The sequence below is a fragment of the Apus apus genome, chromosome 14 (genome assembly GCF_020740795.1).
Source record: "Apus apus isolate bApuApu2 chromosome 14, bApuApu2.pri.cur, whole genome shotgun sequence".
In the NCBI taxonomy this organism is placed as follows: domain Eukaryota; kingdom Metazoa; phylum Chordata; class Aves; order Apodiformes; family Apodidae; genus Apus; species Apus apus.
In genome coordinates this window covers 473,345-500,647 of record NC_067295.1, presented here as the reverse complement: position 1 = coordinate 500,647, position 27,303 = coordinate 473,345, and the positions used below count along the sequence as shown (strand labels likewise).

The following is a 27,303-nucleotide window of genomic DNA, read 5'->3' as shown; positions in this document are numbered from 1 at the left end:
TGATATTGCAGCGGTTTCCTCAGGCTCCAGCTCTAATTTCCCACTAATACAGTATTGTCAGGGGGATCAATCTAACCCGGCACCTTCTGCCTCCTTGGAGTGGATTGGAAATGGCTTTTCTACTGTGAGGCTGGGATTTGTGTGTCTCACTGCAAATGTTTTTCTCCTTTAAAGGAAATATCATATAAGAAAATATCCAATCTTCCTGCAGATGGCCATTAATCCCCTGCTCTCCCTCGGCCTGTCCACAGCTGGCCCTGGGTTCCGCCCCTGCTGCTGGCCCCCCCTGTGGCTCCTGTGCCTGCTGCTGGATGCTGGTAGAAGGGCTGCAGATAGGGCTTTATTAGAGCTCCATTAATTGCCTCCAATTTTTTCCTATTAGAGCTCACTGGACAGTAATCACTTCCAGGAAGGCCTCTTAAACTGGTCCATGGTTGTTGCATCCCATGCTAGAGGATGGAGGGATCCCCTGGTCACCCATGCCCAGGTCCTCCTGGCACATGGGTCCAGACACATGGGTAAGTGGCCCGGGGTGTCCAGCAGCCCCATGGCTGCCCCCTCCCCAGGGACACCTGCAATGGGTGCAGGGAGCACTGGGAGTGAGGCGGGGGAGCAGCGTCATCCCAAACCAAGCCCCTGCTCCTGCCCAGGTGTGTCCCCTTTCCTGGCCACTTGTCACAGTCCCTGTGGCTGCTCAGGCCCAGTCCCTTTGTTGGGAAATACAGTGGGAGCCTCCTGGCCCCTCCGGCTGCTCCCTGCACCACAGAGAGCCCAGCTGCTGAACAGCACTGAGTCCAGTTTGTGCAAGGAGAGGCTGAGGGCTCAGGCAGAGATTTACATGCTAGCAGTAAATTGCAACCTTTGACAAAAAAATGCCTGAGATTTACTAGGAAAATCAATAGAGGATTCAAGCAGCCCAGCCCTGGGCCAGGCAAATAACAGCAAGCCAACCAGTCCATTACTGATATTCATGAGCAGCAGCGCCCGCCACCAGGCCTGCTACCGGGCTGGTGAGATGTATTGCTGCAGGAGGGGACGGGCTGGGTGTGTCTCTCCACACCATGCTGCCCAGCTGAGCCCCCTGCCCACCCCAGGGCCCTGCACAGCCCCTCCAGCTGCCCGGTCTCGCCCTAAGAAAAGCCCATGCGTACAGACTGGTAGTAGCCGCTTTATTTACACAAAGGGATCACATGCTGAACAAGGAAACCGGTGTCACTAAAGTACCCGTAACAGCAGGATTCTGTGCTTTATTCACAGGACAAAATACCAGTACAACATTTCCCATAGACTTCTTTTTTCAAGCAGATACATCTCAGTGTCCTCATGGTTACACACTGTGCTGTGACAAAAGGCAAAGCTCTGCTGGCCCAGCACCACGGCAGGATGCAGCCCCACGGGGACAGCCCCACAGCCACTGCCTGCAGGCAGGGGTATGTGGGAGCACCTGTTTGCTTCAGGACATGGAAGAGCATGGGCTGCAGGACAGGGCCATCACCAGGGACACGTCAGTAAAAGCAAATGGGACCCCACAGAGCAAGCCAGGGCAGCACTGACCTGCCGGGACGGGCAGTGCCTGCCGGGCGCTCCTCCTGCAGCAGCTCTGCAGGACTCTGTGTCTTCCTCTGTCTTGGCTCCCCCTGGAGCATCCTGGCCTCCTGAGGGCAGCAGGTGCCCCTCATCTGTCTCTGCTCACAGATTCTGAGCTGGTGGGGGTTTCCTGGCTCCATCACCTCTAGGCCTCCCTCATGGAAGAGTGCAGCCTCACGTCACCACAGCTCTGCTCCCGGATGCTTATTCCCACCTGAAGTCCTGCCCGACTGTTTCATAGAATTTGATATTATAAGGTCTGTAAAAGTCCCGAAGCTGCTCGATCACCTCAGGGTCTATCTGCACGTGAGTCCTGCCTTTGGACTTGCCCAGACAGCGGGGCAAGCCGCTGCTCTCAGACTTCTTCAGGCAAGGAAATCCTTTTGTCTTGTTGAAGTAGAAGTGCTTGTCTGTAATAACCCGTTTGATGCCCAGGAAGTCCTGGACTTTGCCCATCTCCCCGGCTGGGTCCGTGATCAGCTTCTCCCCACTGACAAAGTGGATCTGGGAGAGGGGGAAGTACTGGAGCCAGGTCTCCAGGTGCACAGCGTACATCCCGATGCGGATGGCATTCCAGGAGGTGTCCACCAGCCCCAGGCTGCGGTTGCGGAAGGACAGCCCCTCAAAGGTGGGGATGTCTGGCTTCTTAGAGAGAGTCTGTGTGTAGTCCGAGATGGCCCGGGTGACCGGGTTCCTCACCACCACGATCAGCTTCGTGTCCCGGGACATGTTGAAGATGCGCCGTGGTGCTTCCTTGGTGACAAAGTAGCTGGGGGTCTTCTCCACCGTGATCTGGCTGTCGAGCGTTCGAGGCATCAGGCTCCTGCAAGTGAAGCAGAAGGTGATGGTGAGGAAGCAGCTGGGCCAAGCACTGGATGGTGGGGTGTCCTCTCCTGGCAAGAGAAGGCAGGACACAACAGGAGAAGGCAGGACAGGGCAGGCACAGGTTCCTCCTGCAGCGCTGCAGAGGGTCCCTGGCCACAGACCTCTCCTGGGTCCATCCCAGCCCCAGGAGTCCCCCATGCAGAGGACGGGGACACCAGCAGCCCCACAGGCACAGACACTGATCTGGCTCCAGACAGGACCCTGTGCACACCCCTCTGTCCTGGCACGGGGAGCTGGGCTGCAGGACCAGGGAGGGAGCACCAGACCAGGGGAAAAGTAGCATCCTTGGAGCCTGGCTTTGCACTAATTAAATCATTTGCTTTGACATGTGAGCATCTAAATCAAATAAAAACTAATGGGATGGAAAGATTTATAAATTAGTCTTGTATTACTAAACTATCAAATCCACTGCAGCCGGACTCACGGCGCCGTGGGTGCCCTGGCTGGGGTGGGCAGGGAGGGGGCAGGGAGCCCTCCATCCACATCTGCACCTGGGCAGCTCCCTGGCCCTGGCAGCAGCCTGTGAGCAGACACAGCATTAACTCCACTGGTGGGGCTCCCTGAAACACCCCTAATCCCTGCTGGGCACTGCAGCGGGTGCTCCCCCCTCATGGGGACCTGGGAGGATCAGGGTGAGCTGGTCCAACAGGCTCTTGGAGCTCTGTTAGTCTGGGCAGCACCGTGAGGCCTCAGGACAGCAGTCAGGGAAAGCCATCAGAAAGCCACCACTGGCATGGTGTCCAGCCCCTGCACCCTCACTCACTCCTCACCAGTGTCCTCATTTGAAAGAGAACAAACTAATTAGCATAAATCAACAGGGCTGTTTTACAGAGGTACCTGTGCACAGACGTGGCTTAATTGGTCTTTCCCACCACTCTGCTTCAAACCCCATCAATCCAGATTACGATTCCCGTTGTTTAATGACTGTCAGGAAGTGCTAATTGAGCAGTAGGCACCACGGCTGGTCTCCATATCACAAACAAGGTTCACCACAAATCAGCACGGGACAGCTTTGTGAGTGATTCACTATTACAATATATTGGTGGAGAATCATAAAACTGCTGTTTCATTAATGGTTCATCTTCAGCCTTGTTAGACTTTCATTACATGAGCTATTAGGTCCATGTATTCAAAAAAATGAAATTACAGGTTCTAATCTGTTATGAAAAACACAAAATCTCTACACAGTAAATTACTGAAATGAGACAAGAGGTGTTTTTTTTTTAATGGACTTCCAGCGTTTGCTGCTCCTAAACAACAGAGACTGCTGAGACAACAAAACACAACCCAAATAGATAAATAAATCACCAGTGAAACCATGGAAGGGGGAGAAATGTCATCCAGGCATTCATCTTTACCTTAACGGCAGGATCTCCGGGGCTGCAGGAGCAGCGAAATGCATTGCAAACTTAATTACAGTTGACTTTAAAATGGTATTTTTGGACTTCTGCATTCCCAGAGTTATTGACATACAAATAGCATGTCACGTAGTTTTCATGGCTTTAGGTGTGAAGGCTCTTGGTGGCCTGTTTGTGGCACAGTGTGGCCAGGGCTCAGGTGGGACCTGGTCCTGCTTTAAGGACCTGACCCAGCCCCTGGGGCTTTCTCTGCCCAGGGTCCCCAGCTGGTCCCAGCACCAGCTCCAGGCCACACTGGGCCAGCCACTCCAGGCAGTGCCAGAGCTGATGCCAGCATGGGGATGGTGATGTGCCAGTGACACTGGCGGGGAGGGATGGCTGGAGCAGGGGCAGACACCAGCTGCTGCTCCTGGGAGAGCTGCTAGGCACTCAGCAGCACTGCACAGAGACTAGGGGTGCAGCAGAGCAAACCCCAGCCTTGCAGCACTGCCGTGGGCTGGAGAGCAGAGCAGCCCCCTGGCCAGCCCCCAGCTCCCTCCCAGTGTCAGGGAGAGGAACAGTGGCTGAGCTGGTGTCCCTGTGCAGTGTGACCCCTGGGAGCCAGCACGTCCCCAGGGGGTCCCACAGCCCCAGGGTGGCAGCAGCAGAGAGCTCTGCTCAGCCCTGGCTGTGCCGGTGCAACAGCAGTGCCTCATCCTGAAGGAGTTAACGTTTCACCAGCACCTTTCCTACACCTGAATTATTAATTTTCTTATAATCTGCCTTTGGGCACCCCACGGCCCCTGTAACACTGCCACATTAAAGAAACACGTGCTCCCTCACTGGCTGCGCCGCTTTGATGTCGAACACGCGCGAAACACTCTCCCAGGGAGGAATTTGTACAAAAATTCCTCAGAGGATCGAGGTATTGGAGGTAAGTGTGTGCGGGGAGAGCGCCTGGCTGATAATCCTGTTACAGCCCCGGGCCCCTCATCCACCCTATGGAGCAGGGAGGAGAGCAGGGCAGCTCCCAGGGAACATTGACCTGCTGCAGCTCACTGTGTGTGGGATGTGCCAGGAGCATCCCGAGCTATCCTCGGAGACCAGAGACTGACACGTGCACAATCCTGGACTCCATCTACTCACTGGCATAAGAATAAACTGTTTAATTTGCCAAAACCTCCCAGCACTGGCTGTGGTGACATGGGCTGTGCACTTCCCCTCCCAGTGTGGCAGCCTCAGGGGCTGTCTGCAGGGATGCTGTCCACAGAGGAAGGGAGACTCCGGAGACTCCCGTGGGACCGCTCTACCCGGGCCCAGCAGCAGGTCCCTTCCCCATCCCATCTCAGCCAGCGTGGTGCTGAAGGGCTGCACAGGCCAAACTCCTCCAGCAAGGGTGGAGCAGAGGCAGCTGCAGCACAGGAGTGAGCACGTGGCCTGAGCATCCTGCCTATTGCAGAAGGGGCTGTGCGCTGCCATGCCATCCTGTGCCATGCCGTGCCATGCCATGCTATCCTGTGCCATCCTGTGCCATGCCATGCTATCCTGTACCATACCATGCTATCCTGTGCCACGCTGTGCCATCCTGTGCCATGCCGTGCCACACCGCACGCAGCTGACAGCCACCACCAGCTCTTGCCTGGCTGCTGTGCTCAGCAGGACTGCAAACAGCATCAGTAGATGAAAGCTCAAGCAAAGCTACTTGGAGGTTTAGCAAAACTGGGTCAAGCATGCAAGAAACTGAGGTGGGAGGAAGATAAAAAGCTCTCCCTGACTGACTGACATTGCACCGTACATCTAGAACAGAGGGACACTGGGCTGAGAGCTGCCCAGCTGGTGCTTCATGGTGAGGGCCACTGCGAGGGCTCATGGGGCAAACAGGAATCCCCTGCACTGCTGCCCCAGCCCCTCTGCTGAGCAGCCCAGGCCACAGCATAATGGGGTGGGGGGACTAGACCCCAGCAGGGCCCCTGCAATGCCGGCAGGACAGACTCGCTGCATCCTCCCAGTCTGCATGGTTCCAAAGATCACATCTCATCCCACATCCACAATGAGGAAACACTGTCACAAAGGACCATGGCCCAGGCAACAGCTGGCCTGTCCCTCTGCCCATGTCCCCACATCCCTACTGCCACCGCCCCAGACTAAGGCAGCTTCAGATTTAATGACAGATCAGCTGCCCTTAATAAATGTTTACATTCAAAGAATTTGCACCGGTGCTCACAGACAGCTAATGAGGGACATTTCAATGCATAAAAGCAATGTGAATACAGTAATTAACTTTGTTGCCGATTCATTTTTAATCATTTAAATACTCTAGGGACTTGCAGTGTCCTTTAAGTCAACAAAATCTTTTCCAAAGGGCACACTACCAACACCCTCACACACACCATCTGACTGGTAACTCCATCTTCCCCAATAACCATCCAGCACTGAATGAGGATGCCACAAAGCCCAAGGCCAGCATGGCCAGGAAGCAGCAGGAGGTGATGGCTTCCCAGCATGACTGCCATGGAGCCCAGCTCACCAGCCCTGTGGCTACTGCTGGGTCGGAGCAGGCTGCCCAGCAGCGAGCACACCACCCCAGCACAGCAGGAGCCCACCCATGGCTCATGGAGAATTGCTGAGGTCTCACCACCTCCCATCTCCACAGCAACTCCTTCCATAGATGAAACTTTAAAAATAAATATTAATTTTAAAAAATCACCTAATACACCCAGAAGCTGCAGTGATATCCTAATTAACAGCTGGTGCCGGAGTTACGCTGTCCACTCGGTGATGCTCACTGCAAAGGGTTGGGAGAATGTGCCAGCACCAAGGACAAGCCACACTGACCCAGCAGCAGGTCCCACAGATGCCACATAACACAAAAGACAGCTTCAGCCATGTCTGACATGCCTGCTGCCTGGAAAGCACCCCGGACATGGGCATAGTGCCAGGGATCCAGGGCTGCAGAGTCTCATCTCCAGCTGCAAAGGCCGGGTGCTGCCAGAGGGTCCCAGGCACTGCCCACCCCAGTGGCCTGCTCTGATCCCAGCCATGGCACCGGGTAGCTCCAGCCTCCCCAGAGCACATGCTGCATGGCAAATACCACAGACCACACCCTGATGGACACCCAGGGTCACCAGGGACCAGTGTCCTTCGCTTGTCAGCTTCACAAAGCACCCATGCCCATGGCCATGCCAGGGCATGAACTGGATTTCATGTTACCAAAGGGAAGGTTAGAACAAATTGCTGCGTTTACAAACAAGGTCATGGAAGACAGCACAAGAACACACACATCATTAATATTGAAGGCTTGGTGCCCTGTGCGGATTTACCTCCCTGCATTTCTCCCAGCATCTTGGCAGGGAAAGCCCTGCCAGGGCCTGAGCGAGGGCGTCTGCAGCACCCGGGCTCACCCCGAGGAGGGCAAGGCAGGGACCAGGGAACACAGCTCACCCAAAAGACTCTGCCAGAGGTTTTCTGCCCATTCTTCAGAGTCAGGGCACTCTCTGAAGTCAAGGAAATTTCAAAGCATCCTTGAAGCTCGCTGCCTTCCTCTCTTCTTACTAATTAACTTTAGCAAAACGCGCTGTCAGTCAAGCCCACAAAACAGTCTGCATCGTTGGGCAAAGTCTAATGGGCTGCCACTTGTGTGTGAGCCAACCCGGCCATTAGCGGGGAGCAATTAGCGAGGCGGAGAGCAGGAGCTGGGTTTGCCTGCTTCTTCCTCTCCCACCCTCTGGCAAGGGGATGGCACAGGGATGCTCCCGGCTGGCGGGGTCTGCTTCATGGGGTAGGCACAGTGCCCACTGCTCCCTGGCCAGCACCCCAAAACCAAGGGCAGCACGAGGGATAGAGACAGAGCCTCAGCAGCACGGGTGCAGGCAGGGACCTGCCACACTGGAGTTCTGTTGCTGGGATGGGATTCAGGCAGGTGGATCCGTGTGGGAGCTGGAGGGGGCTCTCCTGGTGCCAGTGCCTGGCTGGGCTCTGGCAGGTGGGCACAGCAGTGGGTGCTGGGCAGGAGCCAGGCTCAGCTTTTCACAGCCAAACCTGCTGGGAAGAGCCCTTCTCCATGAAGACAACACTGGGGCATCTGACAGGGTTACTTGGGAATTCTAGGGAGGAAAACTGCACCCTGAGATGCTGCAATTAGTCACTGCTCAGAATTAACTGCAAATTAAATGACACTGTCTCCCCATGTTCTGGAAAACATTGAAGGTTATTGGCACATAATACCTGCAGCAGGAAAAAGCTCTATATTGAGCCTTTAGCCCAGGATTGGTAAGGAATCGATATTTCCCAGTAGCTGGCTGTTTGGTTTCAGTTGTCTTAAAACAGATCTTGCTAAAAATACCTTTCCTGTAGTGTATGTGCAGCTAAAGAGGTGGATTAGAGAGGCTGATGGGAACTGGAACCAGCACAGGGGTTTTGGGTCCGAGTTCAGGCAGATCTCGGGCGAGTGTCCGGCACAGGGAAAGCAGAGGGTCCAGCTTTGCCTGGTGATGGCAGGAGCCAGGACAGGAGGCTCCACGTGAATAGCAGCTGGGAGCAACCCCAACATTTGGAGCCAGCACAGACAGGCAGACCAGGAGATGTCCCCTCCTGCTGGTTCTGCCACCTCTGTGTCATACCAACTTTGGGGCAGAAGAAAATGTGGAAAAACAGGAACTGATGTTTTAGGAGCATCAGAGGATCTCATCTCTCACACAGCTCTCAACTGCTTCAAAGACCTACTTGGTCCCTCTGCTCAGCTCCCCACTGGGGCACAAAATGGGAAGGCTAGAGTTGGACTGAGTGCTCAGCTGGCACAGCAGCCAAGGGCTCCTGCTGGAGGAGGCTCTGTTCACAACAAGGAACCCTTTGCCTTTCCAAGGGGTCTGTGCTACCTGCAGACAACCACAGCCCCACAGTGCTCTCTGAGCATAGCTGCATCGCCTCTCCCTGGCTGGCAGCTGGGGATGGCTCTGGAGCAGCCTCCCACCATGGGCTCCTGCAGGACAGCCTCTCACAGCTGGCTGTCCCTGGCATCAGCTCTGCCCTTCCTGGACATGGCCACCAGCAGGACTCTGCTCTCCTGCTCCCAGCCTCTTGGCAGAGGGACAGAAGCTCATCTCGCTGTGGGTTAGACCTGCTCCACACTTAATTGCTCCACTTGCAAGGAGGAAAATCAATTCCACGTTTTATACATTAGCAGCCTCTGTACTTCAGTTTTGGCACATTTGTGAGGTTAAAAAAAACCTAATAAAACCAGGGAAGTGTCATTTAATTGTTTCACCTGAACTAATTTGGAGGCTCTGCTTCTCTGGTGTGATCTCTCCATCGATCCAGACACAAAGCCAGGCCCTGGGCTGCATGCTGCCCACCCAGCCGTGCTCCCACCGCTGCCCCCGCCTCGCTCAGCAGCTGCCCACTGCCACTTGCTGTCACAGGCTGTGTCCCTCCTGGTCACAGACAAGTCCCTTCACAGGGAGGATCCCAGCTGAACCACAGCTCCAATGGGAGGTCTCCCGCTCGGCGCTCTCTGCCGCAGCCCCGGGTGCATGTGTGGCAGAGGGACACAGCTGCCACCACCTGGACTAGCACCACGCTGGGTGCTATCAGGTCCATGAGCAAGGGGCTCAACCAGGACCCGCATCCTGCTCCATCACCCATCCTGCCATTTGGGCTGCCCTTTAGACAAATGGCCACTGCTCCTGTCCTTACACGCAGGGGAGGCAGGAAGGGTGACAGTGTCTGATGTCAGGGGGAGGGAGGGTGAATGACACAGACCTGTCTGGCAGGCAAAAGACACTGTTGCAGGTAGTCTCCAGAGGAAAGTGAAAACCACTCCAGTGAGCTCCACCCATACCTGCCCTGGTTCTCCCACTACTGCCAAAGGAGATGAACATACCCAGCTGCAGGGTCCGCTGCGACCCAAGTCTAACAGGGCAGCAGACCCCGCTACATCTGCAGACAGTCCTCCCCAAGCAGGGCCTGAGCTGCCTCCCTGGTCAGGGACCCCAGCAAAAAGGGCTGGAGAAGCAGCCCAGGGCCCGGCAGGCAGCTGCTGCTTAGAGCAGCTCGTGGTCAGAAACCAGCACTCTCACACCACTGGGAAGGCTCACGCCTGCCCAGTAAGAAGACAAACCGGGAACGCAGCAGAGCTGGGAGTGAGCACCGTGTACTGTCCCTCCCTGCCTGTTTGGCAGCCGACAAGCACCTCTCTGCTCCAGAACAGGAGACATCTCCACCGGGAAACCACTGCTGAGATGGAAGGGCAAGCAAGCTGGGTGTGTGTGTCCCCCAGCTGCATCCCACGATGCTCTGACACACTGACAGTAGCAGGCGTCCGCTCGCCTGCTGCAAGCTCGGTCAGCCGGGGTCAGACCGAGCCCTGCTCTGCGTCCCGAGGCTGGTGCCCTGCAGAAGCACTGCGGCCCTCCCCGAGGGCATCCCAGAGCTCCTTCAGCGCTCCACAATGGCACAGCAAACGCACCGGTACACCAGGTCGGACACGGCGGGGAGCAGGGGGTGAACTGCCTGCAGCACCAAGCACAGGGCCACAGGCAGGGAATGAGCCCACGGCCGCTGGGACCTGCTCACACACTGCTCACACACTGCTCACTGCCTCTCCGTGCAGCCCTGAGCTCTTCACAAAAACCTTTATGAAATTAAGATCTGACCATCTCGTGCTACAGACACACTCGCTATTCTCTACAAATGTGAGACCTCTGAGAGACCCACAATATCAGAGTTCACAGAGACAAGAGCGTGGCGGGCACGGATTGCCCCTCTCCAGAGCCAGAGATAAAGCCCAATGGCAGGATGGGTGCGGAGCCCCAGCGTGCGGGGCTGTGGGGAGGCAGCTGTGCCGCCGTGTGGGCTAATCGTTTGTGTTTTGGAGGTCCCTCCACCCAGGCGTTTCCGCAGACGGGCTAGAAAAGCTGCTCCGGTCCCGGCTGCAAAGCCCGCTCCGGGCAGGGCCCGGACTCCGACAGCCACGTCCCCGGGCCGGGCGGGAAGCGGCCGCGCAGGGCTGGGACACGGCTGCCCTGCTCGGAGCCCGCCCGGCCCCGCGGGAGAAGGAGGGAAAACGCCCCGAGTACGGCTGGGCGACAGGCTCCACCAGCCGCCCGAGGCAGCCCGCCCGCCCCAGCGATTCGCCGGGGCCCAGGAGGCACCCCCGGACCCGAGTCCATCACCAAGTGCAACGGGAGCGGAGGGGAGAGGGGGCAGGAGGTCGGGGAAAAACGAGCGGGGGCGACCGCGCTTCCGACAGCCTGGAGGGGCGGGAGGTGCCCAGGGAAGTGCGCCGGTACGGGGTGTCCGGGAGGGGGGGTGGTACCCGGTTGGGGAGGGGGGGGTGCCCTGTCCCGCTGCTGCGCCATCCTCACCTGTACCATTCCAGGCCGCGGTCGTAGTTCCTGTCGAAGAAGTGGGGCTCGGTGCCCAGGGCGCGCACGTCGGGGTGCACCCGGATGAACTCCAGCACGGCGCGGGTCCCCCCCTTCTTAACGCCCACCACGATCGCCTGCGGCAAGCGCTTGGAGCCCGGACGGGCCGGCGCCGGGGGGCTGCCCGGGGGGTCCCGCGGGCGGCGGGCGGGCGCGGCGCTGCCCGGGGGCTCGGCGGGGGGGCGGCCGCCCGCACGGCCGCGACTTCTGCAGAAGTTTCTTGGCGGCGGCGCGGGCGGGCGGGCAGCGGGCGCGGGGCGCGGCGGGGCCGCCGCAGCAGCAGAGGAGGCTGTAGCAGAGGTAGGAGCAGGAGAGAGACAGCGTGAAGAGCACGAGGACCCTCCGCGCCAGCCGCCGGGACGGAGCCGGAGCCGCAGCCGGGGCCCGCCCGCTCGGCGCCCTATGCGCCATGGCTCCATGGGGCCGAGTCGCCGGGCATGGCGCGGCCCGGCCCGGCCCGCCGCTGCCCCCGGGGCCCCGCGGCGCCCCGCACCCTGCGCGGCCGCTCCAGCATGTCCCACGGCTACGCGGCGGCGCGGCTGGGCCGCCCCGGGGGGCTGCGCCCACCGCCCCTGCGCGCCCGCGGCCCCGCCGCCGCGGCTGCCATCCCCGGCGGGGCTGGGCTCGGGGCTGGGTGTTGGGACGACGGCAGCTCCAGCCCTCGCCTCCACGGGAAGTGCCTGGGCAGAGGCGGCTGCGCTGCTATTTAAGGGGCCGCCTGACGTCAGCTCCTCCCGGAGCCCCCGGATCGCTCGGCGGCCGCAGCCTCCCCCGGGCCGGGCCGCCGGTACCTGCCACACCGAGCCCAGCCGAGCCCTCCCGCCGGGATGGGGCTGCCACGGGACCCGGACCGTTCCCGCTCCCCCGCTGAGCCCGGCTCACACCGGCCCTGCCCAGCGCCGCCCGGGCATCCCGCCCCGCCCCGGCCGGTCCCCCGGGGCTGGAGGGCAGGGCTGGAAGCTCCCGCTGTCCCGCCCGACCTTGCGGACGGTTCGAACCCGCAGCGAGTCCTCAACGACCCGGAGCACGGTGCGGGGCCGGCGGTAGCGGCGTCTGCCGCGCAGGCGAGCCGGGAGCGGTGCCTCCCGCCGCCGCACGGCCCCGGGCCGGGAACGCGAACCGGCCCCGGGCGGCCGCTGGCCATGGCTGGGGCGCGCTGAGAGCTGTTGGCAGCGAGGCAACGAGCCCAGGGATCGACCCTCCTTCCCGAGGGCCGGGGCCGGCTCTGCTCCGCGTCCGGCTCCCGCCGAGGGAAGGGGCGGCAGCAGGTGGGTTGCTCCCTGCACGGCAGCAATCTGTCCTCGGAGAGGGCGGGAGGAGCAGCCATGGGCCGCGGTGGGACCGCCGGTAAATAAGGAAAGGCTTGAAGATGCAATAAAATTTTTCTGCCAAGCTGGGGACGCTCAGCCTCACCCGTGTGGTTTGTGGTGCCCTACAAGCAGGCTGACCCGGGAAAACCGCAAGGCTGTTGCAGACTATGGGGGCAGGTTGTTCCATCCCCACCCCTCTGACTCCCTCTGCTTGGCACGTCTTCCCCTTCCCTCAAGCCCCACCACCTCGGGCTTCTGCTTGGCTGCTAAATCCAAAGGGTTCATGCAGCTCTGCTTAAACATTAACAGCCATCATCCCTGTTTTCTCAGCACAGAAAGCTTGCTCAGCTGCAGAAAAAAAAAATTATCTTGTTACTTGGGAAGAAGGATGATAATAGAGACAGGCAAAGAGTGCCAGCCTAACACACACGAGTGCCGTGAGCTCCCTGGCAGCCAGTCCAGCCAGGGTGGGAATGTGGTTTCCTCTTGTACAACACCCAGGAACTTGGTGCAGATGTCAAGCAAGAAAGATGGAGAAGACAGCTGAAAAGCAGTGCTCTTCAGCCTCTTCCACCTGTAGTGATATGGGAACAGTGAGGTTTGACCTCCCTGGGAGCTTAAAAAAAGTTTCTTAAGAAAAAGAAACTCAGGAGAGCTCCAGCATTGGACATGGGCTGAGTCCTCATGGGGCCAACCTCACTATCCTGACATGTCCCAGTAACCCATGGGGGTTTTGCATTTGGAATATTTGGTACCATGTGTGCTGCCCTGTGTGACAGCAGCTCCTGCCTAGGGGAGCAGAGGGGACAGGGAAGCAGAGCCACACATCCCGTGTCAGCTAGAGGAGCCAGTGGGCAATGAGCTGTTCCTGGCTTCTCTGAACTCATCCATGTCTGGTACTGCCAGCAGGACATATGTCCCTACCTGAGCCAGAGCAGCACTGAGGGAGATGGCACTGACAGACCCCATATGGCTTCACCCCCTCAGCCAGGGCACAGCCCAGGCAGGAATGGCAGGGCAGGAACATGGGATCTGGGGCAGTAGAGGGCTCCCCTTCCAGCAGCAGGACATTTTCATCACTTGGTTCTGCTCCGTGAAAAGCTGCCCAAGTAAATCTGTGGAAAAGCTGCTCTTGCCATTTTTAACCATTTTATTGCCTCCATGTAGTGATGCAGCCTCAGCAGCAGACACATTGCTTCAGTGTGAACACTACAGGGGTGTCTGGGCAAACAAAGCTGCTGTGGATGCCCAGACACCTCCAGGGCTCTCTGCCTGTAAGGGAGGAATGTTTTGTAAAGCTGACAATTCTGCTTTCAGTCTGTAACTATGCAGGACATGTCTTTCCCAGGACATATTTGCTGTTTACTTCCCACTCAACATCAACAGCAGCTTTCTGGTGCTCTGGGCATGCTCCCAGCCCTGTGCTAACAGCAGCCAGCCCTAAGCAGGATCCCCCCCTCACAGGGGGAGCCAGGCACCGTGCTGCTGCCAGAGCTGCCCCAGCATCCCAGGATGAATCACTGCAGGTTCACGGGTCACCAGCCAGCACCTCACAGTGCAGGGACCGGAGGAACCATTGCTGAGAGCTCTGGAGAGGGTCCTGCTCTCCTTCAGCCATCCCTAAACTGAGCTGGCACTGCATTTTGCTGCCAGCCTCACACCTTCCTCTCCTTGGTCTTCTTTTCTCCACCTCCATTAGTCCCTTTTCAGGCTCTCACCAGTGCCTCCCTCTCCTGGGTTCCTGGCTCTTTCCCCAAACTGATCTTTCCCATCCTTCCTCCATCACTCCCAAGCTCTCTGATCTCTCTGCCAGGATGCAATTTACCAAAGCAGCTCCAGGCCCCACTGCCTTGCCCAGCATTGACCCTGAAGGCTGCAGAAATGTAGGAATCTGGAGATTATTACAGAAATACACGAAGAAAGTCTCTGCCAGGAGCATATGAAACCTACAGGAAAAAAGGGAACCAATAAAATGTGTACTGAAAACAGTAAATAAGATTAAAGACATCAAGGGTGATGTCTTCAGGTTGTAGGTAGAAGAGATCAAGCTTAGAATTTATTTTCAGAGCCAAAAAAAGCCCCCAGGGCCAAAATGTCACTGTTAATCCAGCTTTGTGTCTAATATGTATATCATTAACAACCTTTTGATTTGGGTCTGACAAACTGCCACGTTTCTCTGTGCTGGGAGTTGATGGCTGAGCCACCATGTACCTGGACGGGGATCTCCAGTGCCCTGGGGGCTGAGCTGCTCCAGCCTCACACCTTGGCAATGCCCTTGAACACCTGCACAAAACCTCCACCACAAGGTCTACTGCTCATGAGTGTCTCCCAGTTCTCCCTTTCCTGGCAGGAAACTTGGAGATGGAAAAAAGACACTTCAGTGTTCTGCAGCCAGGAAGCAGAGGAGCGAGGGACGCAGCCAAGGCAGATCTATGGGCAACAGCAAGGGGCCAGGAGGGCACAGTCAGGGCGGTAGTGCTCAGAGACCTGCTGCATGGCCCCCAGGACCACTGAAGGTGCTGAGATGAGGTGCATACCAATGGGACCCAGTCATTCCTAAGGGCAGGGAGCACTCTAGGACTGCATCCTCTCTCCTGCTTCAGCTAATGCCAAAGGCTCTGGCATCACTGCAGTGGCCACGGGCACTCAGGTGGTTCTCCCTTGCTCCATCCCAGTGCTGGTGAGAGCTGGAGGCTTGGTGACATGGAAGATGGAGGTGATAGTCAGTCCCATCAGCTAATGGCACACCAGCTGCCTGACCCCCAAGCTGCTTCTGAAGGCTGATCCCAGCTCCCACAGCCCCTCAGCACCAAACTGCACCAGCTGCCAGGTCTCCCAGCTCTGAGGTGTGGGGTCTCCTGAGGGCAGCAGGTCCAAAAGTGTCTGTCAGACAGCAGGATGGAAGCTGAGACTTTCTGAGCTGCCTTGACTTGAGTCTGAAAACCCCATAAACCTAATCAATCAGTTGTAAATGCACTATATTCTGAATAAGACCAGAAACAAATTTAATCTTGATTCTGACTCAAGCTACTTTGGTCCTAACTCTGAACCTCTCGCCCAGCCAGAGCAGCCAGCCCTGACCATGCTGTACAAACTCATTTGATTCTGAAATGCATTTTTAAGCAGGATGGAGGAGTGCTTAAAAGCTAAATGGCTTCCCCGGCTGTAATCACTGCTAGTGGAGTCCTGGAATGAAAGGGATAAAGGCTGGGGGTGGGGGGAGGTTTTAATCTTGCTGAGTAGATTACAGAGATTACTGCAATTTAATCCTTACGTATCTGTCACTGACGCTGCAAAGACCACAACTGGAGGTGGGCAGGGGTGTGTCCTCGAGCTCCCACCCCTGATAGTGGGCACCAGGTCCACAGCTCCGCCGCCCACTGCGCCTGAGGCTCCGGCTGCTCCCGCCAGGACCTGGTCTGGCCAGCGCCGACCCCAGCACTGCAGCCGGGAGATGAGGATGCTGGGTCGGGCTGACCCTCGTCCCCAGCCACAGCCAAGCAGGCAGAGAGAAGTGGAGATGCTCCACCACGAGCATCCTTCTTACCCTTGCAGGAGCCAGAGGCACCTCCCTGGGTCGGGGGCTCTGGGCCGCCGTGCTGGGTCTGTCAGTGTCTGGCGGAGCCGGCGTGTGAACAGCACGGCGCAGAGAACGATGCAGTCGGCAGAGTTCATCTGCAGCAGCAGATCCCCGCAGCAGACAGGGACCCTGTAACCATTCCCTGCTCCTCATCATTATACAGCACGCCTGAAGCTCTCCCAGGCTCTCCACCGTGACTGCTCAGGTTAAATCTCATTATCATTCCTTGGGGATCACAGGGGCAGGAACTCATTCTCCAATAACTAGAAATATCTCTTTGGCTCACAGACCTTCACAATTATATTTAACTGCAAATGAGGAATCTGTACTCAAACACAAGCTGGTAATTTTTTTTAAAGCCTGTTTTCAGTGTCACCTCATGTTCACCCCAGCTTTTCTACAGCTTTATAACCCCTTTCTTGCCTCACAAAAGCCTGAAGGCAGAAAATAAGCAGCATGCTGCCCCATTCACACATATGGGAAGGAATCAGGTAACTCACACTCACCCCCAACACTGCTGTGTCCTCTGGCTCCATGGCTGGCTGGAGGAAGGCCTGCCCTCTTCTTCCTCACTGCATGGGCAGACCCTCTCATGTGCTGGTTGTGTCAGACCCCACTCTGGAAGTCACAGGCTGGCTAAAGCTGTTGCTGTAACACCAGAATCAGCCCACCTGCACCACCTCCTGGGAGCTGGGGGCTTCTGTGAGCCATTCTCTCCTCACCCCACCGGGCAAGCAGCCCCATGACTCTGGTGCTGGGGGACCCCAATACCCCCAGACACAGCACAGGGCACCTACTGGAGCCTCATTCAAGCTCCATACCCTATCCACAGACAGCTCACACAGGAATCCCAGCAGCAGCATTTCCCATACTCCCCAGGCCAATTTACACGTCCTGTCTGATCACCTCCAGGGCCCTCAGCTGGGGTTGCAGTGGGCAGAGGACACCTGCACACAGTCTCTCCCTGGGGATGCTCTGTAGGGACCCGGCTGTTGGGCAGCCCGGGGGGGGATGGAGCAGCCGTGCCAGACACGAGAGGTTGTGAAAGGCAAAACAGCAGAAGCTTCTGTAGCAGCTTTGCACTAAAATTAACTTCCCTGAAATGAGTTTCTGGTGCATTTCCATGGGAGCCCAAGCAGGGAGCTAGCACAGCTCACAGGTGGGAGTGAAAAAAGTGAAGCCCCTCCTCGGGCCAGAGAGCCAAACCCTCCTTGATCCAGAGACCCGACCCACCTGGGCCCAGAAAGCCAACACCCCCCTCGGCCCCGGGGCTCGGCCTCCCCTGCCCGGGAGCCGAGGTCGTCGTGGCCCGGCCCGGCCGCACGTGCGCAGGAGCCCAGCGCGCCCCCGCGGCTCCGGGCGCGCCCCCGCGGCTCAGCCGCCCGCTGCAGCAGGCGCTACCCGGAGAGCTCGCTCGCATCCTTCAGATCAGAAGCGCTCTCCAGCAGGAGCGCTTTGAAACACCCCGCCGTCTATTTTTAATGGGATTGAAAAGAGAACAAAACCATTTAAGAACTTGAGGAATCAAAGCAAGTGTCCCCACGTCACACCCAGCGCCCGCAGCTGTATCCTGATTAATGACAAGAAAGAGAGGGGAAACAATATTTAATCACACCCTGTTTATACTGGAGCCAAAAATCAAAGCACTGCATTTCTCTTTCATGAGAAAAACGAGGTGGGCATTTCCCCTCTGGTGATTAAGTTTCCCACTACGAGCACATCAATTTCCGTGATTTGGCACGGGGTCCTCTATCACACCACAAACAAGGGCTTCCTTAGCAGCAAAATATTGCAAACACTGAGCCAGATCCATACACAAGGCACCGATGTACATCTATCATTTTGTCTGGATTATCTCAACGTGCCTCTCCTCCGGGAGCTGGAGATAAAGCAGTTGCAGCCAAATCGCCGCTAACAATTGGCACGGCTGCAGAAGCCCCCAGCCGAGGACACCGTGGTGCTCCAGCCCCCCTCCCCGTGTCCCCCACACGGGCCACAGCTGCCCAGGTGTGGGGCTGAGCCCAGAGGGCTGGACACGGTCCCACGGGGCCAGACCCTGGCGGTGCCAGCGGTGCTGCTGCTGCCGGACCTGCGGCAGGAGCCGGCTCCTGTGTGGCTGCAGCCGCGCAGACCCCCGTGCAGAGGAGAGGCCAAGTGGGGTCTCAGCCGTGGCAGCAGCCAGTGGGGTGACACGGTGTGGGGACGGCGGGAGCTGCTGCGGGGACCCAGCTCTGCTCACTGCGCGTCAGGCAGCACATCACCCCGCCACACCCACTCGCTGCTTCCCCTGCTCCCCTCCTGCCTGCATTGATCTGCTCTGAATTCCTTGATTAATTAATCTCTGAGAAATGCAAGGTCTGTTAATTACCCCTGATTAATTAGGGTGAACTTTTAATTGTATCCCTAAGCTGAGACGTGCTGTTCAATAGGCTCCATAATTAGTGACCCAGCAATCTCCTTTAAACCAATTAGGACAGGGTAACGAGTGAAAGGCACTGGGAGGTGCTGAAGCTCCTGTGGTGCCTGGCAGGGCCACGCTGCCTTGCCACGGGAAACAGAGCAGGCAGACCGCGGGGCCCCATGAGCCAGTGGCTGCTGCGCGGAGCCACCCCCACACCCTGTCCCACATCCCAGGCTTCACGGTCTGCCTGGCCCCGGGGCGCAGCGATGCTGTCTGGCCACAGGCACCTCTGGTGGCAGTGCCAGGCCAGTGATCGTGCTGGGCTGATGTCATGCTGGGCTGATGGCCGTGCTGGCTGCCCATGGAGCCCCATGGATGTCCCCAGCCCTGTGCTGGCAGCTTCTGGCTGCAGCATGCATGTGGCACTGGTGCCCCAGCAGTGGCTGGAGTGGGGAACATGGTGGCCAGCAGAGGAGCAGTATGCACAGTCAGCCCATTGCCCTGCTCACCCTTGCCCACAACATTCTTCCATCTTTCTGTCATTCTGTCCTTCCATCCTTCTGCCTGGCACTTGCACACTCGGGCAAAAGGCTCTGTCAGGCAGAAGAAAACTTTCTTCCCATTGACATATTTTCATTGTCTGCTGCAATTTAATATCCAGGTCAGGAAGCAGATGGAAACCAGCCCAGTTGTCCTGGCTAATGGGGACAGAACAGTTGTTGATGAGCCCTTGTTTACCGAGTCAATTAACTGTGTCCACAAACCAGCCACTTCCTCCCCTCCCATCCCGCTCCATCCCCTGCTGCAGATCTGGTGTCAGGAAAGGCTGGGAGGGACACACACACTGCCCGGGCCACAGGGGCAAAATCCAGCAGGGAACTGGAGCACCATGGGCTCATCCCCGGTGCTGGTGGCCCATCGGGCCCAGGTCCCATCCTCTGGCACCACACTGTTGTCCTGCTGCCCAGGGCCAGGGGCACGGCCGCTGCTGCCGCTGCCCACGAGACTCATGGCAGAACCGCCAGGGCCCGGGGAAGTCATTAGTAATTAATTTGGTTTCTAATCCTCTAATCCAGCTGCTCCTTGATCTGATAAGCAAAAAATCTGCTCCGACCACATGGTCCTTGTTCCATCTGATACTTCCCCTCAGAGGCACTGGCAAGGATGGGTGCCACCCCCTGCTCTTTTCCTCGCATGCCCAAGCCCAGGGGCCGGCAGCCTCACTGCTCGTCCCCTGCCTGTGGCACTGCCGTGGTCCTGCCCCAGGGCTGCACCCCACCATCCATTCCACCCAGCGCTGGGGCCTGTCACTGCTCCAACGAAAGGCAGGGAAACAGGAGCCCTGTGCTGGGCTGGTGCCCCCAGCCGGGCCGGCACCGTGGGCACGGGGCCAGGTGCCGCCCGACGGAACAGCCAGCAGCAGGGCTGCGACACCGCGGGGTGAGGGAACATCACAGATGAGAGGCCAAATCCTTCATTAAATCCCACATTAATCTCTAAGAACAGTGATGTCAAAAATCTTAGCAGCAAAATTAAATTTTGTAGCTATATTTCGGCTGCACAAAATCAATATTAATTACAGGGAGAAAGACATTGCTGCAAGAGGGCCTGACCCAGAATTTACCTGCTGCAGTGAAACTCCAGCTTGGTAACTTGTTTATATAAAATAACTGCACGTGTTTTGGTGACAAACAGTTTCCAATCTGACAGGTGTTGAGGCTGAACACAGAGGGAGCTGGGGCAGCTGAGGAGGGGCCCCAGGGAGGCAGGCTGAGCTCTGAGGAGGAGGAGGTGGCGATGGTCCCGGGAGGGCCTGGGGTGGGCTCTGCTCCGGCAGCACCGTGCTCTGCCACTGCCGCCCCCTCCCACCGGGCTCCCGTGCCAGGCCCTGTGCCCTCTGTGCCAGGCTCTGCTCCTTGGGCATTTGCTTTAATCCAGAATAAAGCTCATGTCAGAGGGTTAAATCCCTTGCTCAAACATATCTTCCTTTCAGTCACATTAAAAATGAGTCCTCGAGTGCTCAGAAAACCCAAGTGGGACATTTCATGTTGATCCCTCCTCTGGGCAGACTGTTGCCTTCCTGCAGAAATCCTGTTTTATTTGTCCCACATGAGTCAGGTATAACAGAGACGAGCTGGAGTGTGGTCTGCAGCAGAGCCTGGCTGACTGCCCTGCCTGTCCCTGCCTGCCTGGCCTGACCACAAGGACCAGGCTGCAGTCTGTTTGTCCCTGTGGACATGGCTGGGAAATGGTCAGGGGCGAAAGGGACATGCCTTTTGCTGGGGCAGGGGCACATCTGGCCAGGGTAGGGGCACACGAGGTCAGGTCTGGGACACATCTGACCGGGGCAGGGACCCAGTGCCACCCAGTGCAGCAGGGCTGGGCAGGGATTTCCCCACATGCCCTCTCCCATGGCACCAGTATGGCCTGTGGCACCCCTCTGCTCGCTGGCACCAGGGCCTGGCTGGTCCAGCACAGGGCATCCCTGGCTGCCTGTCACAGGTGGTTAATGTCACATTAGGAGATGATCCAGAACAGGGAGTTCAGGGGAAAGGAATTAAAATGGGAGGGAGAGTTTTAATTAGAGAAACAAGTCAAAGCCCATAATCAGGCGAGTGAGTGACTGCCCGCTGTGGGGAATTCTCTGTGTGTCAGATGGCATCAATCACACTGCCACTTTTGGTAAAACTGCTTCTGCAGAGGAGGAGGACAGGCTGCTCTGTCCTTGCACCCAGGGCTGTTCCTTGGGCAGGGTGTCCCGCTGCCACTGTCCCCCAAGCTCTGGGGCACCCCATGGCCAGGGAGCAGGGTCAGGGCCAACCTGTCCCGTGCCCATGCGTAGCCAGCACCGGCAGCCCTGCACCCGGCTCCAGCGCTGGGGTCAGTGGGTTTGCAGGGGGGGCTCCCACTGCCCCCTGTTCCAGGGACAGGCATGGGACAGCTTCTCCAGGAGCCATAACCAGCCCCTGTGCGTATCTCCAGGCTCATCACAGGTAACGTTAATTGCTGCAAACTTCTAGAATTGTCAGAAACAGAAGAGGAGAGCGTTTCCTGGTGTCCTGGGACAGGAGGAGAGCAGGGCACTGGGAAATGGATCAGTTTGGTCCTGTGTCTGCTCACAGCATCTGCAGCCATGGATGCCAGTCCTGGGCCCGCATGGGGGCTGCAGGCTGAGGGCAGTGTGTCCTGGCTGAGCCTGGTCTGGTGGCCAGAGCCCAGCAGCAGCACTGGGACAGGGGCAGGCTGGCCTTGGCCATGTGGCTCCTGCCATGTGCAGGTGTCAGTTCCTCACCTCTCGTCGGCGCCGGGCTGTGCTCAGCCAACATCTGTGGGGTTCCTATAGAAACATATTTCATGCACCAATTCTTTAACAGTGCGGAGGTAAAGCAGTTCATGCTCTGCATTTCTCCAGGCTGTCCTGGAGCCAGAGCCATTGAGTGGGCAGAGGAGAGCTACTGTGATGAACAGGGAGGGGGCTGGGGCTGCGGATGTGAGGGACACGGTGGGAGCGATGTGGGGACAGGGCAGCCCCCACAGGGAAGTGCCCCTCCTGCTGCAGCTGAAGAGCCACATCTGCCAGGTGTCCCCTGCTGTCCCCCCCGTGCTGCCCAAGGGCTTGGTCACACAAATGCCATGAAGGGCTGCGCTGCCCCCGGCTCCCTGCCCCGCGTCCGCAGGCACAGGGTGTTCTCTGAGGCAGCTGAGCTAAACACTTTTGACTCTATTTATTACTAAAATATTATGCAACTGGGTCGTGTTCTTGCTATTTTTTAATGCATGAGCCAAGCAGCAAATTCCATTATTCAAAAAAACCCCGTTTTAGCTAGTGATGCACTAGACCACGCAAGTAAACACACAAAATAATTCCAGCTGACACCTTTATGAAGGCAGAGTGAAGTTTAAGGTCTACACAAGGCTTTCATGTATAATCCCACATCCCTCCTAACTGGCTCCTGGGAACTACACTTTCCTCCACTCCCTCATCCCTTTGGCTCCTGTGCCCGGCCCTGGGGAGCAGCCCCCCACCTGGGCACAGGACTGAGGGTCCGGGCACACAGGAACTGAGGGGGCCCCTCTGCTCCAGCTCCGCTGCTCAGGCTTTGGCCCGCAGACCCCACTGTGACATCTGCAAACACCTGCAAACAGCAGGCGAGGCTGAGACACAACCTGGGCAAAAATCATGCAGAGAAACAGGGAGAGGCTGAGCCTTGGAGGAGCTAAAGGAGCTCCAGGAGGGTCCCTGGGGACCCTCCCTAGGCAGGGGCAGAGGCCACAGGCTCTTTTTCTCCTCACTGCCCATCATCCCCTCACTGCTCATCACCTCCTCACTGCCTGTTGCTTTCTTCCTGTTTATTTACTGTTGGCTTTTAAAGCCACGTCTGCCAGCGGCCAGTGGCCAACGCTTTGTCCCTCTTCAGGCTTTGCCTGTGGCAGTTTGTGACAGGCAGCGAGGCCATAGTTAATCACAGCAACTTGATTATTTCCAGCTAAATTCCACCCTTCAGCTTGGCCTCGCTGCTTTAATGAACAGGACACTGATATTTTTCTTGCCATAAAAAATCTTGGTTGACCCCCAAAGTAAAAGATGACAAACAAACTGTGATATCAATAACCTGGCTACTGGAAAAAAGCATTAGAGGTAACTTATCAATTAGCCCTTTTCTCACCAATGAATCACTGTTCTGTGGCATCTGACCCTGGCTAGCCTGACATTTCTATAACCCATTTGCCACTGCTCATATAGTAAATGGCTTCCAGTCACCCTAAATTTGGAGATTTTAATCTCCTATATTAAGTCAGTGGTTCTTAGTAATTCAGTGAATTTATTTTTATTGGCTTTGTAAATCAGAGTTATCCATGTCAGTGACCGTGGTCAGGAGAGAAGCGTTTGTCTGTGAAATTGGGTTGACACAGACCATTGGCTGCAATGATACCAGGTGATTTGCAGGGCTGGCTGGACAAGCCATTTACACCAAGCAGATTATAATATAACAGTAAGAAAGTTTCATTACTGGAAAAACAGTCAAAGCAGCAGCACAGCAGGATGGAGGGGGCAGAGTGGGGAAGGGGTGACTATGCCCTGCCACGTGGGTGCTGAGCCCCCAGGATGAGGGCAGAACCCTGAGGGACAGGCCTGGGTGCAAGGTGGGCTAAAGGAGCAATAGCCCCCTACCACCAGCAGGGCTGGAGGGCAGCTGGTGCCTGGTGCCCAGGAGGACCCACTGCTCCCATTGCTCCTGCTGTGGGGCTGCCCGGTGCCCAGGGCTGCAGCATTCCCAGCTGCTGGGAACATCCCAGCCTGGAAGAACAGGGACTCCCCAGCAGCAAAGACGTGTCATTTTTCAGAGCTTTTGTGATTATTTAATTGGCTTCAGGCTAAACATTGATTCCTGCAGCGAAGTGGGCACCCCCGGGAAAACAACCCGTAATTAATATGTTTGCCAGCCCGTGCCAGTGCTGCCTCTGAACATCCCCTGGCACCAGCAGCTGCTGAGGGCACAGGCTGGGTGAGCAGACACCCTGTGCTGTTGGCCCCTTCCCGGCTGCCCCGTGGGGATTTGTCCCCGGGTTTCCCAGGAGGGCAGGGACATGCCTGTCCCAGCAGTATGGCTGTGTCCCAGTCCCCATGGAGGGACAGAGGGTGTGGGGTCACCACCCAAACTGTAGCTGCACCACAGCTGGCACCCAGGCACGGCTCCACCAGCACAGCTCCACTGACACAGCTTGTAAATCTGTGGCTGAGCCATGGCTGGAGAGCTGGAGGTCGCTGGTGATTAACCAAGCACACAGATGGCACAACCATCACCCCAGCTCTGCTGGGGACACTCATCAAGGGCTGTCAGTAGCCGAGATTTACACAAAGGGCTGGTGATAACTTGTATAATCTCACATGTTGGGGATGTGCTCCGGAGGGTGCTTCACAGATCAGGAGGGATGGGGTCGGGAGCCAGAAGCAGCTCATCTTGGCTCAGGAGGAGAGCACCAGGATGAGGGTCTGCAGCTGAGCCAGGCTGGGCTGTGCTGGGGCTGTTCTTCAGCACTCACCTTCCCACAAGGGGCCCTGGGAGACAACTGGCCCTGGAAGAGGCATCTCACTCATCCCTCTGCCCAAGGCAGGCCCTGTGCTCAACCACTCACATTCAGTGTGTGGGAGCTGAGCTGCCCAGCCCCACAGTCAGCTGGCACAGGTGATCACACAGGACCTGCTGGACACCTGCTGACCCTGAATAATGTACATAACGTACATGATGCACAGCCAGAGACAGTTTGTTATTTAACAGCCATTCCCAAGAAGGGGAATGAGGGTGGCAAGGGTGGCTGTGGCACCTCATTCCGCAGACCTATGTACAAGCCCTGCCTGAAACATTTACTTATCCCTGTGAAAGGGCTGCAGATGCTCCAGGGCTGCTGGAGTGATGCTCTGGGGTCTGCACTGTGCAGAGCACCTTGTGGCTGCTGGGGAAGCACATCCACGGGTATTTAGGAGATGCAATTCCCTGGCAGAGCTGAATAATGTCATCAGCTGTTGAACACGTGTCAGATGACCTTTCCCTGCACTCTCCATAAAATCCCATTAATCAGAGGAGCAAAGCAGAGCTAAGAACTCTTTAACAAAATTATTGTAATCTCTGGGTTTCTCATTCATCATGTGGCAGCTGAGCAGCCTCTGTACTCCCTGGGGGTGTTTGAGGATCCCCCAGTCTTTGCTTTGAAACACTCTTCCCCTTTCTGGCCTTCAGCTCTGTAGTTTTGTGGCTGCTTTGCCTATTGGATTTTTGCAAATTCTCCCTCACTGGCCTTGCAGGTTTGTTTATCCTAAGCAGGGACCTTATGGCACCTGCCCAAATCCCTGTGAGAGCCACAGGAGCCATGGGGGCTGTCAGAGGGCAGGGGGGTCATGCTGTAATTTGTCACTACCTCAGAGAAGCCAGGAGGGGAGCAGCGTGACCCCAGCTTGCTGCAGGGTGGTGAATGCCTCTCTGTAGCAACTGCCTGCACACGCGCACATGCGTGTGCAAGGATGTCCTCCCAGCCCTGGAGCAGCCCCAGCCCACGGGGGACGCTGCACGTGGGGCCGTGGTGCTGGGGCTGCCGAGCTGGTGGCTGCAGGGCTCCAGCCCTTGGCAGGTCCCTGCTGAGCTGGTGGCCCGTGGTGGGATGTGCTGAGCTCCTTGGTGGGAGATTCCAGCTGACAAGGCTGTGAGCCAGAGCTGCCTCTGAATATTCCCACTTTAATCAGCTGTCCTCTGGGAAGGGGCTTGTCAAAGTTGGTATTTTTGCTGCAAGATGAAAGAAGAAATATGTAAACGAGAGGCAGAGAGCGAGCGCGCGATGGAGCAGATTTACATCTGCCTGGCATGGAAATTCCCAGGAAGGCGTTTGCCTGGAGCACACTCAGCCAAGCGGCTGTTAACCCCAGGCCCAAGGGACCCGTCAGCATCCCACGCTCCTGGCAGGGCGCTGTGAGCCCAAACTCGCCTATTTCCCCTGGAACACAGGAGCGCGGGCGCTGGGAGCTCCGGGAGCTGCTCGTGGCACACCGGGAGCTGCTCCCCGCTGCCCCGGGCAGGCAGCTCCGCGTTCCCCGTGGCCCCGGTCCGGGGGGGGCCGGCTGGGAGTTGGGTCCCTCCCCGCGGGGCCGGCATCGTGCCGGGGCCGAGCCCCTCGGGCGTGTGCGCAGCCTGGGAGCCCGTCCTGGTGCTCCAGGGAGGGTGTGCAGCAGAGCAGTCAGATCTGGGTTGCTGGCTGACGCTGTATTTCCAAGCTAACAAGTGAAGGAGATCAGGTGAGGTAACTGCCTTCTAAAACCTTTGCAAGCAACAAAACGAGTCAAATCCAGGCAAGAATAATTCCAGCCAGAGCCTGCCTATTGCCCACATGGGAGCAATCTTCCTTGGTTTTTGATAAATCAGGATGAGGTGTAATTTTCAGATACCTTGTGAACTGGACAGTTGGGTTGAGAGGCTCTGGAAGGATCCGACTGGGACATTTCAGCAGGGTAATGGGGACGTGACAATGTCTCACAGAAGAGCAAGTACTGCAGGAAAGCTGGGACAAAATCATGAGGAGAGCTGTAATGAAAGATGGTATTAGTACTTCAAATAATCTCTAGTCTTCCTGCTGAGAGTTTCATCCATGCTGATACTTTCCTTCAGAAACCTCAGTGTCCACAAGCTGGGGCTGTGGTGGGAGGTGTGTGTCCAAGAAGGTCTGACCAGCTCATGGCTCCTGGCTCCAGCAGCCCCAGCTCCCCACTGGCCAGGCATAGCTCCTTCTCAGGCAGGTCTCCACCCCAGGAGGAGCTGCTCCTTTCACTGCAGCTGCAGCATCTCAGAGCTGCTAATTTTCAGCTCCAGCCTCCCTCTGCCTTTTAATCCATGCAACATCTCAAAGAATTAATTTTCAGCTGTAGAGCAGCATTCAGCAGTATCCCCTGGCATCTCCATCTCCCTTCTCAGTGAGTCTCAGCTTGCAAGATCTGAGCTTAATTAGTAAGTTAAAGACTCTGGAATTCAGACTGGCTTGTTGTAACTCCAGTCCTCTCATGCTGCAGGGTCCCAGCAGACAGCCTTAAGCAGAGGGAATGTCCCCAGGCCCACAGTGGGACTGAGCTGTGAGCTGGTGCCAAGGGTCAGGGGGTGGTCAGTATTCCAGGGCGCAGGGCAGAAGGGCAGTTGCAGTGATAGTGTGGTTGCTTTGGTACCCAACCATGTCCCCATCAGGTGCCACTGGCCCCATGGCAGGCTGCAGCCCATGGCTGGGCTCTGTGAGCATGCTGGCC

General features: G+C 57.2%; 1 protein-coding gene across 1 annotated transcript; it reads right to left on the bottom strand.

The window, feature by feature from the left end:
- Nucleotides 1–1,169: 1,169 nt before the first annotated feature.
- Nucleotides 1,170–11,641, bottom strand: HS3ST2 (heparan sulfate-glucosamine 3-sulfotransferase 2). The gene is given in 3 exon segments (XM_051632275.1): nt 1,170–2,410; nt 11,171–11,421; nt 11,423–11,641. Coding segments are annotated over 3 exon segments (1,089 nt in total). The 3' UTR covers nt 1,170–1,791.
- Nucleotides 11,642–27,303: the final 15,662 nt, after the last annotated feature.